Raw genomic sequence first — 18,053 nt, 5'->3', positions numbered from 1 at the left:
ATGTGCTAATCCAGCACTACTTTATTGCACATTTTGACTTGAATTTGAGTTTCTCTGCAAGTTGACGGCACCATTGTAAAGCACGAAGATCCTGCCTTTCTGTTAATTATTTGATATTAATTAAAGGGTTACTTTTCCCTGTTCTTTAGTGCAAATATATATGTTAAATCAAAGATTTCAAAGATGTTTAGCAATTATAGCATTTGCAATCTTATAATATCCATTTTATAATAAAATATTAGCCATAAGGGGGTAGGAGTGTCATTATAGTGCTTCTTTAGACTTACTAACCTCTAAATTTCTTTATTTGCAGCTGCTCTATAATAATAGAGTTAATAATATAAAAATTCAAAAGACATTTATTTTCCAGCTGAACATAAAACAAATGTTCTAGAAAATTCGCAAATCAGAATGCTTCCAGTCATTCAAATGTTTTGTTTGGGGATCATAAGAAATTATTTAAATTCCAATGCAAGATATAATTGGGATTCTAGAAGGTCAGATGATGGTTTCACAAACCTGCTAACATCTTCATTCACATCTAACTCCTTGCAGTTTATTATTCTGAAATGAATAAGTGCATAGCTGACCAGGGAAAAACATCATAACATTACTACTAAAGAATCACATTTTTGCAGTCAACCCATATTGCATTATTTGAGTTTTGACTCAAGACAATCAAGTTCCTGCAATTTTCTCAGAAGCACCAGAGCAAGATCTTGATACACAGATTGTAGAATTGTGCTCATTCTAGCACTTTTCATACCAGTGCAAAATGGCTGATTTATGAAGACAGTTATTACTAGAGGTTTCATTCAACATTTTAACCACCCAAAATAAATGTATTATTATTAGTACAGTTATACTATTACAGTTTCAAAGGAAGTTTTTATATCCAGAATGAACAGCTACTGCAGGAAACTTGAATTGATGGTTATATAATAAATGAGTTTCCTCCAAAAGCATTTAAATATTTTAAAACCCCTCATGGTGAGGAATAAGTGCTCAGTTTCGGAAAATATTTTTACCATACATTAAAAATAACAGAAGGGATGGAATATACAGACCAATCTTTAATATGCTACATATTCATGTATTCATTACTTTCTTTGTCGTAGCTTACAGAAAACTGAACAGAAAAATCTTCAGCTTTAGAATTTTAAATAAGCCACAGTTTTACACAGATATAAAAGCATCCTATAACTAGATAACAAAAATTTGTTACAACTGATACATAAAAGAAATATAACATAATATAACCAACTATTCAATTATCAATTAGTGGGACGACAACAAACAAACAAAAAAAAGCAATTCTTTTAATACACTTTAAATTTTAAAATGAAATGCAGTGCTCAACTCTCAAAATGAAAGAACTATTTGAGAGTGCATTATAGCATTCTCAAAAGGCAAGAAAATGAATGTACAAAATTTCTTAAAGCAGATGAGTGCAAAGAGTACCACACAAACGTATATATTTCAGTATTTTGCTAAAGGCTAAATAGAATACTAAGATTTTTAATCTATGGATATAAAAAAACAGCACTTCTTCCTTTAAATTTTTAAAATTAAAAATTTATAAAAATAAGAATTTATAATATCAAATAAACTAAGTTTCTTGATAATTAAATTAAATAAACTAAGTTTCTTGATAATTAAAAAAACTGAAAAATAAAAATGAAAAGACAAATTACAGATATTAAAAATTATCTCTTACTTTAATAACTCTGGTTGAATGCACATTTTATGTAATACTTCCAGAGCAAGAGCTCTTTGCCATGAAGGCTTGTCTACATCTAAAAACTTCACAATTAATGACAAAAATATTTCACATTCTGTAACCTACAAAATGGAAAAATTTTAAAAAGTACAATTTAAACAACAATCACTCGGTTAGTAATACAAATACACAGGCCAACACATAAAAAACTACTATCAGATCACACACTTGATTATCAACTATTTAATCATAGAAAACAATTAATGAAGGTTATGGAACATATTCAGTCAAACATATTATGATGCTCTCAGTTTAAAAAATATATTCCTTTATCAAAAGCAACTTATTGACACAAATAGTATTTCAACACAGAAAAATGATTTATCCAAAAAATTGCAGGAAGATAAACATTTAAACGGAAGTACATCAGTGAATTATCACATCAGAAATTAAAATTTTTAATTAATGGCACTACATAACTGGATCAGTATACAATTGAGAAAACTTCTTAATTACTTAATTACTTAATTTGAATTTGAACAGATATATATATATATTCATAAAAAAATTCTTCATATTTTAGATTTCAAGCCCTAATATATACTGTGTCTTTGAGAGATGAGCTTAAAATTTCAATATACAGTAAAAGCTCTGCATATAGCTCCGGAATTACTGAATGCTGGATAAGTGGAAATTCGAGACTGTTGAGTGAATACAGAGGACAAACCATGGTTGAAAAGCCAAATGAATGGAAGACGGTATTTTCCAGTCTAAAACTTAAAATGTCATCTTATTTGCTATCAACATCAATATACAAAGCCTATATCTAAAATTATGTAAGATTCCAGGTGTAAGTAAGTGCATTTTAGACATAAAAGTCAACATATTTCATTGTCTTAAAAGTAGAAAAGTTTAAACATCTGATTATGGAATCCGATCAAATTGGTGATGATACCATCAAAACTGTGCCTTTCATTTTGGCAGAAATTTAAAGGAAATGATCACTCTTCATTTAGTTGGACAATCAACTTACAAGTTATAGATATAGCATTAAAGAACTTAAAATACTTAATTTTTCATGTTGTACTGCCAATGGTAATTTGTTTTCCAATAAGATGGCATATCATGCTCATTAATGCACATTTCTTGATGCTGCTTTCTAGACTTCAAGGAAGCGTTTCATTATGTTTGGCACAAAGGACTCATTAATAAACTTGCAATCATATACTTTCCTGCAATCTCATCATGTTAATTAATTCCTACCTCAAAAACAGACCTTTTCAAGTTAAATGTGAAAATATTCTTTCAGCTAAGAAAATTCTCACAGGCAGCGTCCCCCAAGGTGGGATTCTGACACTTGTTCTCTTCAGCATTTGTATTAATTATATGCACACCCTGCACAATTCTTATGTCATAAAATATGCAGATAATACTACCATCCCAACAAAAATCTATTAATCCACAGCTTGCAATTAATAATCTCCTATTCAGCATGAATATCATTAGTCAATTGTGGAAATTAAACACAAGCAAATGCTACATTGCCCTTTTCAGGAGATGTAAAAAAACTTCAACGTGTCAACACGGACATTACTCTTAATAATAAGATTCTCCCAATTCAATCAAATATTTAAGGCTTACTTTTGATAGTTAACTCACTTTCAAGGAACATATCACAGCAACACTAAATAAAGCTATGGCTATAAATCCAATCATTAGATGATCAAAGCTAATGACCTTTTGGAAAGTATTGGATATCTGGTTAAAACTTCTAAAAGTTACATGCCAGCAGCAGAATGAAGATCCTGATTCTTGATGCCAGGATCCAGTAACTTTGAAAACACTCCACTGCACGCTGATCAAAAAAAGGAAGCTTCCAAAATTTTAATCATTTTTATAAGATGCGGGAAAAACATATACAGAGCAATTAACTTACAGTCTACTACAGAAACTAAAATGGCTTATCAAGAACTAAATGGATTTACATACAACGTAGAGCTTCTATAAGATGTGGCCAGTGCATCTGCAATTTTTAAGCTTATAAGCAGCAAGTAGCTTTCACTACCACATTACGTGAAGAAGAGAGTGTTTTTAACTTTTTCACATTACCTGAAATTAAAATCTGCTTAGTGCGGTCATGTTTGTAAGATCTAAACGTGCCTGCAAACTGCTAAAACTGAATTTATTTCTATGACATTGTCTAAACATGTTTTTAAGTAATGACACACACTAATTTTCAACAAGACCAATGTTAAAATTGTTGTTATAATGCACAGTCGATAACATATATAAGGTACAATAAATAAGAAATATTGTGCAATCTTACTGTACAATATGTAACAAAGAATTTTAAATTAATTTCATAAGGATATTTAAAGATTCTTCATTCACTTTGCTTTCATATTAATATTCTCAATAATCCAGCACTGCAAATCTAATATATTAATAAGAACAATATCTTTATGCTACTTCGAGATCACCAGCTTCGTAATGAACAGAAGAATATTAATAATTTATTGTTATCTCAAGTTCAGCTCAACCCGCCGCCAGCTGGATGGATGGATGTGTGGATATTCTGGTGCAAAACCTTAAAGGTTATGTGTGCCGAACTACATGTCAGGCACTTAAAACACAGCTGATAGATAAAACAAGACCTGTATAACATCCAAAACTGATGAAATGATCAATGCTCATATTAAGTTTCCTATACCTGATATTAAATGTAAGTGTAAAATTCTAAAACATGAAATAATTTAAAATACATTTCATTAAAATACCAAGGTGTAACAGCAAAAACAAAATCAAATTAAATTATAAAGACCTGTCTCTTTCAGGTAGTCAAATAATTGGTATTGGCCTCTTTCCCGATTACAAGGTTTAGAGGTAAGTCAGAGTCATCAAAATATTTCAACTGAAGTCTGTTAAAATGTGGACATTCAATTAAAAAGTGACAAACAGTTAAAACATCATTACAGTTTGAACATACAGGCTAAATCTCGGCCTTCAACAGATAACCGTGCGTGGCTCGACTGATACAAAGGTGGGTTAAAATTACCTCCTCCCTCCGGTTTCTATTTGTCTCCCAGTACTCTAATTTAGGTTTGACACTCCCCAATTTATTCAAAACCTGAACGTACCAGAATAACTGCCATTTAGTTGAGATTCTTTGCTTGATGGTCATTTTGATATCATTAAAAGGAACAAGCGGATTCAACAAAGCAATTGCAGACTTTGCAGCTGTGTCTATCAGCTCATTACCTTTTATGCCTATGTGTCCAGGGACACAGCAGTAAAGAATATCATACCCTTGGCTCCTTCATTATGTATTATAAGAATGTCTACTAGCATAGGATTTCGAGTGTCAGAAAAATTACTTAAAGCTTTTATAGCGCTTAAAGAGTCTGTGTATATTGTGAACTTTTTCTGGATTTGTTTAGAGATTAATGTAAGAGCGATATACACAGCAGTAAAAACAGAACATGCATCTTGCAACTGTTTGTTTTCCAAACGACGCTCCTACATGACCAAATGATTTTGAACCGTCTGTATAAATGTGAATAAAAGTGTTGTATTCATCCCTGTGCTCAAGAAAAACTTGCCTGTATATTACTTCATTAGTGTCACTCTTATTAAGATGTTGAAAAACTTCCAGAAGCTCAATTTTTGGATTACACCAAGGTGGAATTTCTACATACTTCCCTGCCTAGACCTTGATATTAGACAAGCAAAATTTTTCTATCAGTGTTTCTGTTCTTTCTAAGAAAGGAAGTATATTAAGACGTGCAGGAAATAAATGTTTGTGAGAGTCATCAAGCCTACAGACTTGGAGGGGATGATCAGAGTGAAACACAATACTGAAATACTGGTAAAGAGACAATTGCTCACCGTTTTGAAAGCTCCTGAACTAATCTTCAGAGCCTGATGATGTACGGGATCAAGCTTCACTAAAACAGAACGTCATGAAGATTTATACACATTTGAGCCATAGTGTAATCTGGTGCGTACAAGTGATCTGTAAATATGAAGTAATGAGCTACATTCCACACCCCAAGTATTTTTAGTAGGTTTACTATTTTGAAGCACTTCTTCCCTAAATATAACACATGAGGAAGAAAGGTAAGCTTAGGATCAAACACCACTCCTAAAAATTTTACTTCAGAGACAACTGGAATCAACGAACCCTGAAGGTAAAGCTCAGGCTCAGGATGAAGATTCCGCTTTTTACAAAAGTGAATGCACACAGTCTTCTCTTTTGAAAATATAAAGCCCTCACACTCTGAATACTTTTGAATCCTATTCAGAGCGATCTGCAACTGTCTCTCCACGTATCTCATATCAGCACCTTGATAACTTATCTGAAGGTCATCAACATATAGTGAACCTAAAATGGAAGGCAGAAGTTCTTTCAAAACAAAGTTTATTCTTAAGCTAAAAAGAGTAACACTAAGAACACAGCCTTGAGGCACGCCTTTTTCTTGACAAAACACATCTGATACCACTGAGCCAATTCTTACTTGAAAAAAACCTAGCCTTCAAGAAATTCCTTATGAAAATTGGCAGGTTGCCCCGCAAGCCACTGCTGTAAAGATCACACAATATGCCATATCTCCATGCCTTGTCATAAGCTTTTTGAATATCAAAAAATATTGACACTAAGTGGCTTAGGCTTTACGGATGGAGGTTGGCACATCTGAATCCAAAACTTCCATGAAGGTGAAGAGGACTTGCTTTAGTTTAAAATATGGTGGGATGTGTCAGCTCTCTGTTATGTACCCTAATAAAAACCAAGGTGAAAATCTTATGATTTTGCTGTGAAGTCGTGCTTATCCACCAATTGGAACTGAATCACTGATTGGTGACAATGCTTTATGAATGGATTATTCAATTATGACAGAGCACACAAGGGCTATCTGCCTAAAGGCAGGGATGCCTTCGTGGAGGACTTTCTAAGGCAAACTGGCTCATATACATGTTACACATGGGGAAAACCACGAAAACGCCCATTCGCAGGATTCGAACCTCGGACCGAACTACCAGTGTTCAGCGTCTTTACTGCTCGGCCACTGGTGGGCCCGACAATGCTTTATGATGGATTTACAAGTCGCTGATTTGCTCACTTTTCAGACGTAAGGAAAGTTTCTAAACTTCTGAAATATTCAAGTTAGTTGAATGCCAAATAGATGGGTTTTTACCATACTATAAAAGTAAAAATATAAATACAATAAAAGTCTTACTATCTGGTATTCAACTAACCGGAAATCTCAATCTGCAGGTCGAAGTAATCGAAATATTTTAGAAATATAGAAAAATTTTCTGCCCCCAAAAATTCAGTAAATGAGAGATTTGTAATATCATTATAGAGCTCATAATACTATTAACATGTATACAGCATCACCAAATGGTGCAATTTGGCATCAGTTATGGATGAACATGAAGTTACAACAAATCCTAAGAAATTTATTTGGGTTTAATGCCAGTCATCAAAAAAAGCCACGAAACGAGACTTTAAAAAATCCATAAACAATGGTGATGTATCCTGAAAATTTACAAGTGATTTAAGTTTTTTATATGCAATTGATACAAATTATTTATATAGCATATAAAATATTATTATATTTATTATCTAACTAAATAGAAAATGATCAGTTCATTTAAACATCTGTCAGAATGATTTGCAACATCTCCATCAACTTTCATGTGCTATGGGATTTCAAAATTGGATCAGAAGTTTTACTCTCATTTTTTTAAGGCTTATGAAAAGCACTAGCTTTTATGTCTGAAAAACGTTTTCTTTTTAATTTTTTTTATCTTATAAAATTTTAAATGTAGGCTTTTAGTATATATTGGTAACAAATAAGATGTTTGTTGTTACAATTTTAGAGCAGAATTTTTTTTCCATTCATCTGGATTTTCTAATGTGAATTTCATTTTTTAAATGCTCAATTATCTCGAATCTTCACATATACTGAGTTTTTCGGATGGTCAAGCTGTTGAAGAACATGAAAGAAATGAAAGAAATGTGAAAGAAAAATTATACAGTTTACAATTTCAATGTACTATTACATTAAAAAGGCATACAAAAAAATTATAAACAACATCCAACAGCTTTTTCAGCACTTGGATAATTAAAGAAAATGTATTAAAACTTTCAAATCTTACAATCTTTTTATCGTAAAAACAATTTGCTGACACATGTATCAATTTTAAAATATTTTGACTAACTATTCCTTCCATTTTTTTTCAGGTGCATAAAAAAAACCTGTGTGTATGAGTTTTGAGCCATTGCTACGAAATGACATAAAAATATACTAAAAGGTAATGCCAGAAATGATTTTGCAAGAAAGATTCAACCTTGAATTCTCAGTATGTCTGAAAATATATGCAAGTTAAACCTACTTATCTAAAAAGGTACCATGATAATAATAATAGTAATAAAATAACTGTTAAAATACTATAGATAAGCAGATAAGAGCTATGTAAAACAATTGCATTTATTGAAGCAGCACTACTGAACGATTTTAAAATGTCCAGGTTCTCATGCGAGTGAATCTCAGAATGAAAATGTATAATGATTAAGGAATATATTTATATGGAATCCCTGTGCACATATATTCATATATATAATGATAATTATTGATGCCAGACTATTTGTTTTAGTCAATATCTGCTCATACTTTTACAACAGTTTATGCCAGAAAACAAGGACTAGTTAAACTTGGGCTCAAATCTTAGTTAATACTGGATTGTAATGGAACTTTTAGTTTCATCTTATGTACTGTTAATATGAGTGAGTTTTTTTTTTTTTTTTTTTTTTTTTTTTTTTTTTTTTTTGAAAAAAAAAAGAAAAAACATGATGACAGTCTTTTTCTTAAACCCTTATCACATACGATATTTGTTGCCGGAACAAAAGGTTTGTTGGAACAGTTCTGAGAAACGCTCTTTGGCGAAATAAAGTTACCATCTTCCCTTGGTAAACAGGCTGAAAGCCAAACAAGAATCAGTTATCGCTCAGATTGGCGAAAGTAATGTTTCCTTTCAAGTGGCGTTTGCTTCTTTGTGTTGTTTTGTATGGCTCACACTCTTTTCGTTTTAAACTTTATTGTTAGTAATGGAAGATAATATAAGGTGATTGCTATCAAGTTAATCACTTTGATCTCCACTTCAAGTAACAGATAAACACACTTCTGGTTATAGCAATCAATTACATTAGTAATAGCCCAATTCTGTATACACTAAGAACACTAAAAACGTGTGCTGGATAAGTCTATTTATCAGACATTACTTATGTGTATTTTCTGTTGTCTGCATTCCAATGAAAATTGAATGGCTCACTGGAAAATTTGTGACCTGGTGAAAGCATTTTCTTGACTAACTTTATGGTTCATAATTACTGTTCTGTCCATTCAAACAAACAGACAAAAACAAACAAAAAAAAAAAGACCTTCTATGACAAAAATCTATATGGCTGATATTTACATCCTCACAGCCAGCAGATACTATTCAGCAAAATGAAGATCAAATAAAGCATATGAATACATGAGCAATCAAACATGTGCAAGTTGTTTACTGTCCCATAGAACACTCGGTAATGTACCTAAAACACATTAATTATACCAACTCTAGAAATTAGGTGGTGCACATCATGAGTTTGTTTTATGTGATTACGGCAAAGCCTCGAGGGATATCTGCCTAACAGGAGGGATCCCTTTGTAGAAGATTTTTTAAAACTGGCTCATATACCAGTTACAAATGGGGAATTCTAACCTGAGACAGAATTACCAGTGTTCAACGACACTTCGGCCACTAGTAAGCCCGTGCACTTAATTGGAAAGTATAATTCATTATGTAAACAGACATGAAGGTGATAATCAGTAGTGCACTGTTTTAAGTAATCAAATGTTATAAATGCACAGCTGTTACATTTCTTATTATTTATTAGTCATGTTTATATTACATAGATCATACATATGATCTAATTATGAATTAACCCAATAGCAAAATGTGTACATTTTTCAATTCATTATTACATATCCATAATAATTTGCAAAGAACTGATAACTACAGTTGCTGCCAATTACACGATTGTTATATGAATTAAAAGTAACTTCAAATAAACTTTTTGGCAATGTTCATTTTTGTATTCATACATACATATATATACACATCTAATAAGTCATATATTTATTTACATACAGATAGAGAGATTCGATGGTTTAGAAGTTGTTAATATATATTTATTAGTATTAATGTAATGAATAAGATTTATATTAATGAATGTATATACAAATGTTTTTCATCATGAATAATAATAAATCCATAAATTTCTAATGTTTCAATATGTAGCATTTACAATAAAAGTATAGTTTCTAAAGTATTTATTATCCAAAAAGTATTTCATTAATAACATGAAAATAATAGACAAATTTAATGAGTATTCTCCTTATTACATAAGCTATGCTTTTCTTTGTTTATGCATCTTTTATGCTGTTTACAATGTGTCACTGATTATGCAATTAACAATTTAAAAGATAAGTAATTAGGAGAAAAACCACGCATATACAAATGGATTTTAAAAAATTATTTAACTTAAATTTAAGAAAGAACATTCTATTATATAACAGTGATAATACATGAACAGCATGAAATACGACAAATTTGGCGAACTTTTGGCGACGAACAATTTGTAAACAAATCCGAAATGCAAGAACGTCGTAAAATACTGTCAACTCTGAAATTTCCACGATTATATATTTAATGAATATATAAACATTTTTAAAATGATTCAGGCAGTTTATATTATTACAACAAAACAGCAATAATTAAATTGGCCTCTATTTCCACCGTCCACGACTTCACAGTGAGAGCCATCGCCATATTGAAAGTTACCCGTGATTCTTCAGAAGCAGAACTTTCGTCTGATTGGTTGAACGTTCGAGGAACATGTCTCCAGCCGGAACATTTTCAGAAAAGTTTTAAAATGTTGCTCTAAGCCAGGACATGATCCTCCTAGCTAGACGAAACATTTTTCAGAAGCCTCCCGCTTAAAGGAGTGCTACTAGAATCTCGTTTCTCGGAATTGTCCCGGATAGCCGCACGCGTCCCTAGAAGTGATAGCCTCTTTAGGCAGTTAGCCCTCGCATCTTTAGCTGCAAATGATCTAAAACTTATCTTTTTATAGAAAGATGCCTCAAACTAAAGTTATAATTCCAGCACAGCACACAACATGTAACAATTGATACACTGATCACAGATTAAATTAACTGCACCAATGTGATACAATGAAGAAGTGATCAAAGCAACAATCTGTTTTACAAGTTACATTTACTGACATGAATAAAAGTACCAGTTTAGAAATAAATGGAATTTATGTATGAAATGTAAATTCACCTGTGGCAATAACATTCTCTCCTATAAATGCATATGAGTAACTAATATGAAATCTTTAATTTTAATAAAGCATAAAGTTAGATAACTTTAATTAAAACTTCAGATTGCAGATTAAGTGAAACACTGAAAAAGTGTTTTCAAAAAAGAAATGAAATTAACAAATGTAACATATCACAAAAAATACTGCAAACAATTATACTCATTTTGAAATACTTTATATTAAAAAATATAAAGAGACACTAAAAATGCAAATGCTTTCGACAAAGCTTTGTTTCATCTCCCAAAATTTAAAAATGCTACCAAATTTTGTCAGAAAGATTTGGCTTTTATAATCACAATTTTTTTTTTTTTTTTTTTTTTTTTTTTTTTTTTTTAATTTCTTCAATGTTCTATACAGATTTAGCAGTAAACTATAACTTATGTCTTCTTTGGAAAGAAGGGTTGTGTACGATAGCTACTTTTTTTTTGCCCCCAAAACAATTTAGAGTTTGAAATTATTACACATATAGTATATTATTACAAAACTATTATACATATAAATTATCGCGGAATTATTCTACATATACATTATTATAATTATTATGCATTATTTCGTATACATTATTACAAAGCTATTTCATTCTTCATCCAAAATAAAAGTATTACTTCAATAAAATACTCGGACATGAAAATTCCAAAATTTTAGTTCCTAATATTTTTGGCATTATTATTAAATTTTTATCCTGAAAAACTTCAATTTGAACTAAAATATATATATATATATTTTTGTGTTGTAAAATATTCCTTCCAGAACTAAATTGCAAAATTCTTGACAATCAAACAGAAAGGAAATTAAAATGATGAAACCACTAAAACTCCAACTTTTGCTACAGAACTTTTAATATGTACAGAAAATTTTCATAATGTATATATATATATATAAATTTATATGTAATAATTGTATCACATATTATCATTCTCAATCTAAAAGTTTCAATAAGTAATTAATTTTATTAGCAGTAATAAGTAGCATTAGCCTAAATTTAATTGTGAAAATCTTAATTAAACACATATTAATTTTCAGAAGAGACTTGCTGGTTTTATTCTGACAAGCTACACTCCTTGTAATTTACTTGTAAATTATCTGCTTCAGCTAATCATGTTTTAAACAACAAACAGTGATCCTTTTTTTCTTTAAAAAAGTAATTAATAACTTTAATACTTTTTTCTTTAAAAAAAGTAATGTAAGTAAGGGTGGAATTTGCAGTAAATTAACTGCAAATTCCACCCTTACTTACATTTGAGCTGAATATAGTGTCAAACCATCTCTTAACATTTCCAAACATCCTTCAAACTTCAAGCTGTCCTCTTTTAAAAAAATACTCTTCAACCAAATCAGATTATCAATAATTATAGAAACCTCACTTAAAATTTTCTATTTTTAGCAAACACTAATGAGCACAACAGCTTGATCTGCTTGTGAATTTCAAAAATGTTTTTGGCTTTGTTTTGTTTTGTTTTGTTGGGGGGTTTTCCAACAAATTAATTCACAATTACTAGCAATCAACATACCCAAAGCAAGTACGATCACAGAAAAAGAAAAAAAATTAAGACTGACAAAATTTCAGCATAAAACAACATTATGCATCATATTACAATTTATGGTATTAATCTTACATAACAAGATAACATAGCATGGTATTTTAATATCATTCACTTGAATCCAAAGCTTAGTGAAAAGGTTAACTGCAGCTAAACTTATACTTATACTATAACTTTAAAAAAAAAAAAAAAAGAATTTCAGGTTTTTCAGATGAAAAGCCATGCCATTCAAGAGTCTTATAAGAACTTGACCCATTGATCTTGCAACAGGCACATTTACAGAAAATACATTTACACAGCCTGCAAAGCCTTACCAATCACCCAGTGGCTAACAGATTGAAAGGGATAGCTGTATGAGGTTTTCATCATTCTTGTCATGAGGAAAGCAAGCACATGTAAATTTATCTTAGACAGTATTCCAAAAAGGCATACCTCCAATTAAATAAACTGCTTTAATTTGCTTTGCTGCAATTCTTTTAAAAATGCCATTTATTTTGATTAATTAAAAATTGAATCGTAAATTTATGCATGTCTTTTATAAAAATCTGATGATTAGTACCTGCTACAAAGGTCAGTTAGAATTTTAAGATTTCTTACACTAAAATAAATAAGATTATTTACATGCTCAAAAAAATTCTCAATATAACAAAATTCTAAAAGAAAGATATTGTTCATACTTACTAACATCTTGTAATAGCTCTGTATCAATATAGATACAATGCGTAGTAAGCGCATAGATATGGGAAAATATGGTTTATCAGATGTAGTCGTAGTTTGCCCAACATTCTGCACGCCTTGGCGATATTTGATATTTGGTGAAAATAATTTAATGATCAGAGGACAGACTCTTTCCTTCAGTAGAAAATTGAACTCAACATGCTGGGGAAAAAAAAGTAATTTAAAATATGCTAAAATATAACTCATTAACATGTGAAATGCACAAAAAAGATCATGTCTAGCATTATATTAAAATATTAGCTGAAAGTAAGAGGAATAAACTCATAAAAAGCTTTCAGAGAAACAAAAAGACTTGAAAATCGTGTTTTAAGAAATTACCTGAAAAGGAATACATTAAAATGACAAATGGGAAACAGGAAAAGAAAACTGTAAGTATACCGATGATAGACAATGAATATTAGAACGATAACTGCATTTGAAAAAAATGTTAAATTTTTCAACAAGGTTAACAGAGAACTTACTAATTCTGTGTAATTCAATATGACTTTGAATATGAATTTAAAGTGACTTCACAGTTAATGCTTTTTGTACATCAATCAGAAAAAAACTGGCATTATTTAAACTCCTCCCTCATGCTATAATCAGAATGTTGCAGAGAAATTATGCATGCACATACTTGCCAACCTATGACACTCAAAAATCAAGAGATTTTTTTAAGAAATCGGGAGATTTTTCACAATGTTAAAAAGACTTTTTAAATGATGAAAATATAGTTTTTAATAATGAATTAACTTTAAATAGTAACTAATTCTTAAATGCAAGCAACACAAAAATACCTTACACATAAAAAACATTTTTATTACTTGCATCATTTAAGAAAACAAAAAATAATAATAATAATAATAATAATCATTTTTCGTACAAATGCTATAAACAGTGGCAGATTTTGCTTTCTTTAAGAAAGAAACTTCATAATTTTGTTCATAGCAATTTCCCCGTAGGCCTGCTTTCGCTAATAAAGTTTTTCTAATGTGTCATCACTAATTTTAGATCTAAATTTAGTCCTCGTTTTTGCAACAACACTGAAAATGCTCTCACACTCTGCATTACTATGGGGAACTGTCAAGATGGCCAACATAATTCTAGACAGTTCACTATATTTCAAAATTCTATCAGCATCTTTCAGTTTTCCAATTAAACTCCACTGGGTGTTAATCCTAGCTGATTTTATAACTTCATCCAAGTTTTCTAATTGTAAACTGCTGTTGGAAATGTTTCAATTTTTCCTTCCTTTTAGAACTCCTTTCAAGATGATTAGTAAATATCAACAATGTGTTCATCCACATTTATTGGTAAAGAAGCTGCCCCTTTTTCAGCTGCTAAATTTAAGAGGTGACAGGTGCACCTCATAATCTGCAAATCTGAATTTTCCTTTCTTAAGATGCCTGAACCACCAGTCTTCAACCCTACCAATACTGGTGCATTATCGGCACCATGTGCTAAGCAATTATCCAGAGGGACTACATTTTCTTTTAAAGTTTTAATAATTAGCTGTGCTATAGTAAAGCCTGTCAAATGTCCTTCTAAAGTGGGGACAGAAAGTAAACTGCACTCATTTTCTGAAGACTCTGGATTAAAAAAAGAAACAACAATTAGATACAGTTTTGAATCGGTATTATTGCTTCCATCCGTAGAGAGGCAGAACGGAGCTGTTTTAGTGCAATCAATAACTGAAGATTTATTTTTCAAATCCCTTTCTTTAACAATTGCACCTGTTTTGGTTCTTGCACTTGAGTACTTCTTAGCGGTTTCACTATTGGGAAACACTTTTCTAAATAAAGCTGCAGCGTTATCCGATGCATTCAGTGGCAGGTTGTGCTCCAGTAAAAAGGCAGAGACATTCTGCATTAATAACTTTTTGGTCCTTTGTTTACGAAGAAAAATTTAATTTTATGTTTTTTTTTTCAAAACAACTCATGTTGTCCTTGTGTTTTTGTGTACACACGTTTGAGAACATCTGCCCTTCCACCATGCGAAAACGAAAAATCGCAATGACAGGCGGTACACATCGCAAATTTATTACATTTCCTTGAGGAAATAATGGAAGGAAAGTCAACTGTGTACGATTTTTGAAACGTACACAAGTATTTCACCTTTCTTGCAGACATAACAAAAGATGATAATTTCTAAAACTTTTTCCGAAGGCACGTGTACTCACACAACTCAGGACAAAATGACCGAAATAACTAAAGAACATCCAAATAACAGCTTGCTTTGTCATCATTGGTTAATATATGCCAGGTGACACGCAGTGGAGCACGATGCCCATTGGAGAACTGGAGAACAACGTTTCTGGATACGTATATGCTCTCACTGACAAAGCAAAAGTTATCTAATTCAGAAGGTTTTGTTTTAGATATAATCTAGAGAAAATTCAATTGCTTTCAGACGTCCAAAATCACTTTTTTTTTTTTTTTTTTTTTGTTCATATAACAAAGTATTAAGCCAAGTTCCATAAAAATCATGAGAAATTTTAAGAATAAGAAAAAGTCAGGAGAAATATATTGTAAATCGGGTTGGCGGAAGAGCGGTCGAAAATCGGGCGTCTCCCGCCTAAATCGGGAGAGTTGGCAACTCTGCATGCAGTAAGATGAGGTGAGTTAAGGTAAGGTGAACTTGGCAGCCAAAACCTCTCTCAGCAGTAAATAAAGGTGAACTTAGCAGCCAAAACCTCTGGAAAATCATCCAGTTTTTGATTATTGAAATAATTTCAATTACGTTGACACTGATACAATCCTGCTGAAAACAGCCAGAAAAGAATACCTTTTAATACAAAAGCTACATAAACTCATGAAAGATTTCCATGTAGACTGTAGGATCCACCAGCACATAATTTCTAAACACTCTTGCATTACACTTTTTGCAACATATTTTTATTAAAACATTCCTGGTCCAATATATTTGTAAATTTTCATCTATTAAAATTTCAGGCTACTTGTTCTTTTTCTTGTAATAGTATAAAGTTGACCTGACATTGACAAATTTTTAATTTGCCTATTATATATTACAGTTTATCTATATACATGGCCACACCAGCTACAACCTTTACAGAACAGTCTTGCAGTACCTTCTTTTGATATCAGTCATATCAATATTTCTATTTTATTTCTAGCACCTTTTCAACTAATGGCTCAGATAATATACAAGTACATTGTGTCTCGCTTTTATTATTTGGTGACATTGGCTTCTTTGACCTACACAAATTTCCATACATCATTGAAACGTACATAAAAACCCGATGGCAAAATATTTCCCTGCAATTATTAAAGAATAATGTTCTACATGTAAATTTTTACTTTTTACTAATTTAACACATTTGCTGCCCATCACATACTGGCATGTGACTGGCATTATTGCTCAAACGCCAATCCGGGATGACGTCTCAGGTGCCAGTCACACACTGGCATAGGAAAATCAATGTCTTATTGTTGATTTTCAAGTTACATCAGCAATATGTTTTGAATATATATGCTAGTACGGAGTTCATACATGAATAAGATTCTGAAATGTATAGATTGCAATAATATCATTTTAACTATTTTGTAATAAATTAATTTGTAATATATGTATTTGTTTGTGATACAGTTTCACACCATAATAATGCATTGTTACTTATTTTGATTTACTTTTAAATGCTATGCGCCAGTGCATAATGTAGCATTTATCTCTAGTGACGATCACGCGTTGGCACACAGTTATAAAATTCTATGCTTAAAGGCTTAGTAATCATTGTGGTACCCATAACAATCTTTTATTTCCTCTTTTAAATTATATTTCTTATAATAAGTAAGTCAACATATGGGTACAATATATGACACAGCATTAACATCAATACAACCTCACATGACAGGCAGTGAAAGTGTTAAAATTAGATATAGATTTATATGCTCAGTGAATAGTTTCATCATACACAATTTACATTGAAAATTATTAAAAAGGTCACATTTACTTCCTTCATAGATAGTAACTATAATCCAAACTCACCACACATGCTCACATCACTTTTTGTTCTTCACATGAATGATGACTTAACCTTTACCATTCTTATAAGTGAATTAGAATCTTAAGAGAATATCACAACACTATTCACTAGTAATCCTTGAGCTGATGCTGCAGTTGACTAGAATACACAAAAAGGCATTCTTTTCATTACCATTCCTTGGTGGAATTTTCATGTACCTCCATAAGAGAAAAGAAAGCTGTGTGTGAAAATGCTTACTCATATTTAATAAAACCATCTCTTCTCTGCCAATTTGTAAAATGCAAGATGAATTAAATATGACAAAGGTGATATCCGTGAAGTCATATTTCATTACACAATTTGATGAGATGCTAGGTGTGCAAAAATAACTGCTAATCTTACATAAAATAGAACTTGTGCTGGTCCTCCAGTAAAAATTGCTAATAACTAACTCAATTTTAGATCTTACATTTGCTGGTGTGCATTGAGACACAAAATATTCACTGCATGCTTACCTTGAAAAAAACATCAGGAAAGGATGACAAAATAGACTCAAGTAGTTCCAAACCAAACGTTCTCGTCATCTCTGTAAGACCAATTAACCAAAATGGTTGATCGGCATTAACTAACTGAACTAAATCCTTAAAAATAAAAAATAAATAAATA

General features: G+C 31.1%; 1 protein-coding gene across 1 annotated transcript in view; it reads right to left on the bottom strand.

Annotated features, from left to right (window-relative positions):
• Positions 1-18,053, bottom strand: part of mon2 (Mon2 homolog, regulator of endosome-to-Golgi trafficking) — a 261,987-nt gene that overhangs the window by 172,381 nt on the left and 71,553 nt on the right. The window contains exons 9-11 of the mRNA XM_085807699.1: positions 17,903-18,028; positions 13,370-13,567; positions 1,718-1,842 (exon numbers count right to left, since the gene is read on the bottom strand). Coding sequence (XP_085663825.1) covers positions 1,718-1,842; positions 13,370-13,567; positions 17,903-18,028 — 449 coding nt within the window. The remainder of the gene's footprint in view (positions 1-1,717; positions 1,843-13,369; positions 13,568-17,902; positions 18,029-18,053) is intronic.

Source organism: Stegodyphus dumicola, chromosome X1 (genome assembly GCF_044657685.1).
Source record: "Stegodyphus dumicola isolate Sdum_Otavi_A_Nest chromosome X1, ASM4465768v1".
In the NCBI taxonomy this organism is placed as follows: domain Eukaryota; kingdom Metazoa; phylum Arthropoda; class Arachnida; order Araneae; family Eresidae; genus Stegodyphus; species Stegodyphus dumicola.
Note: the sequence above shows the minus strand (reverse complement) of the source record. Positions and strands in the feature narration are given on the sequence as shown.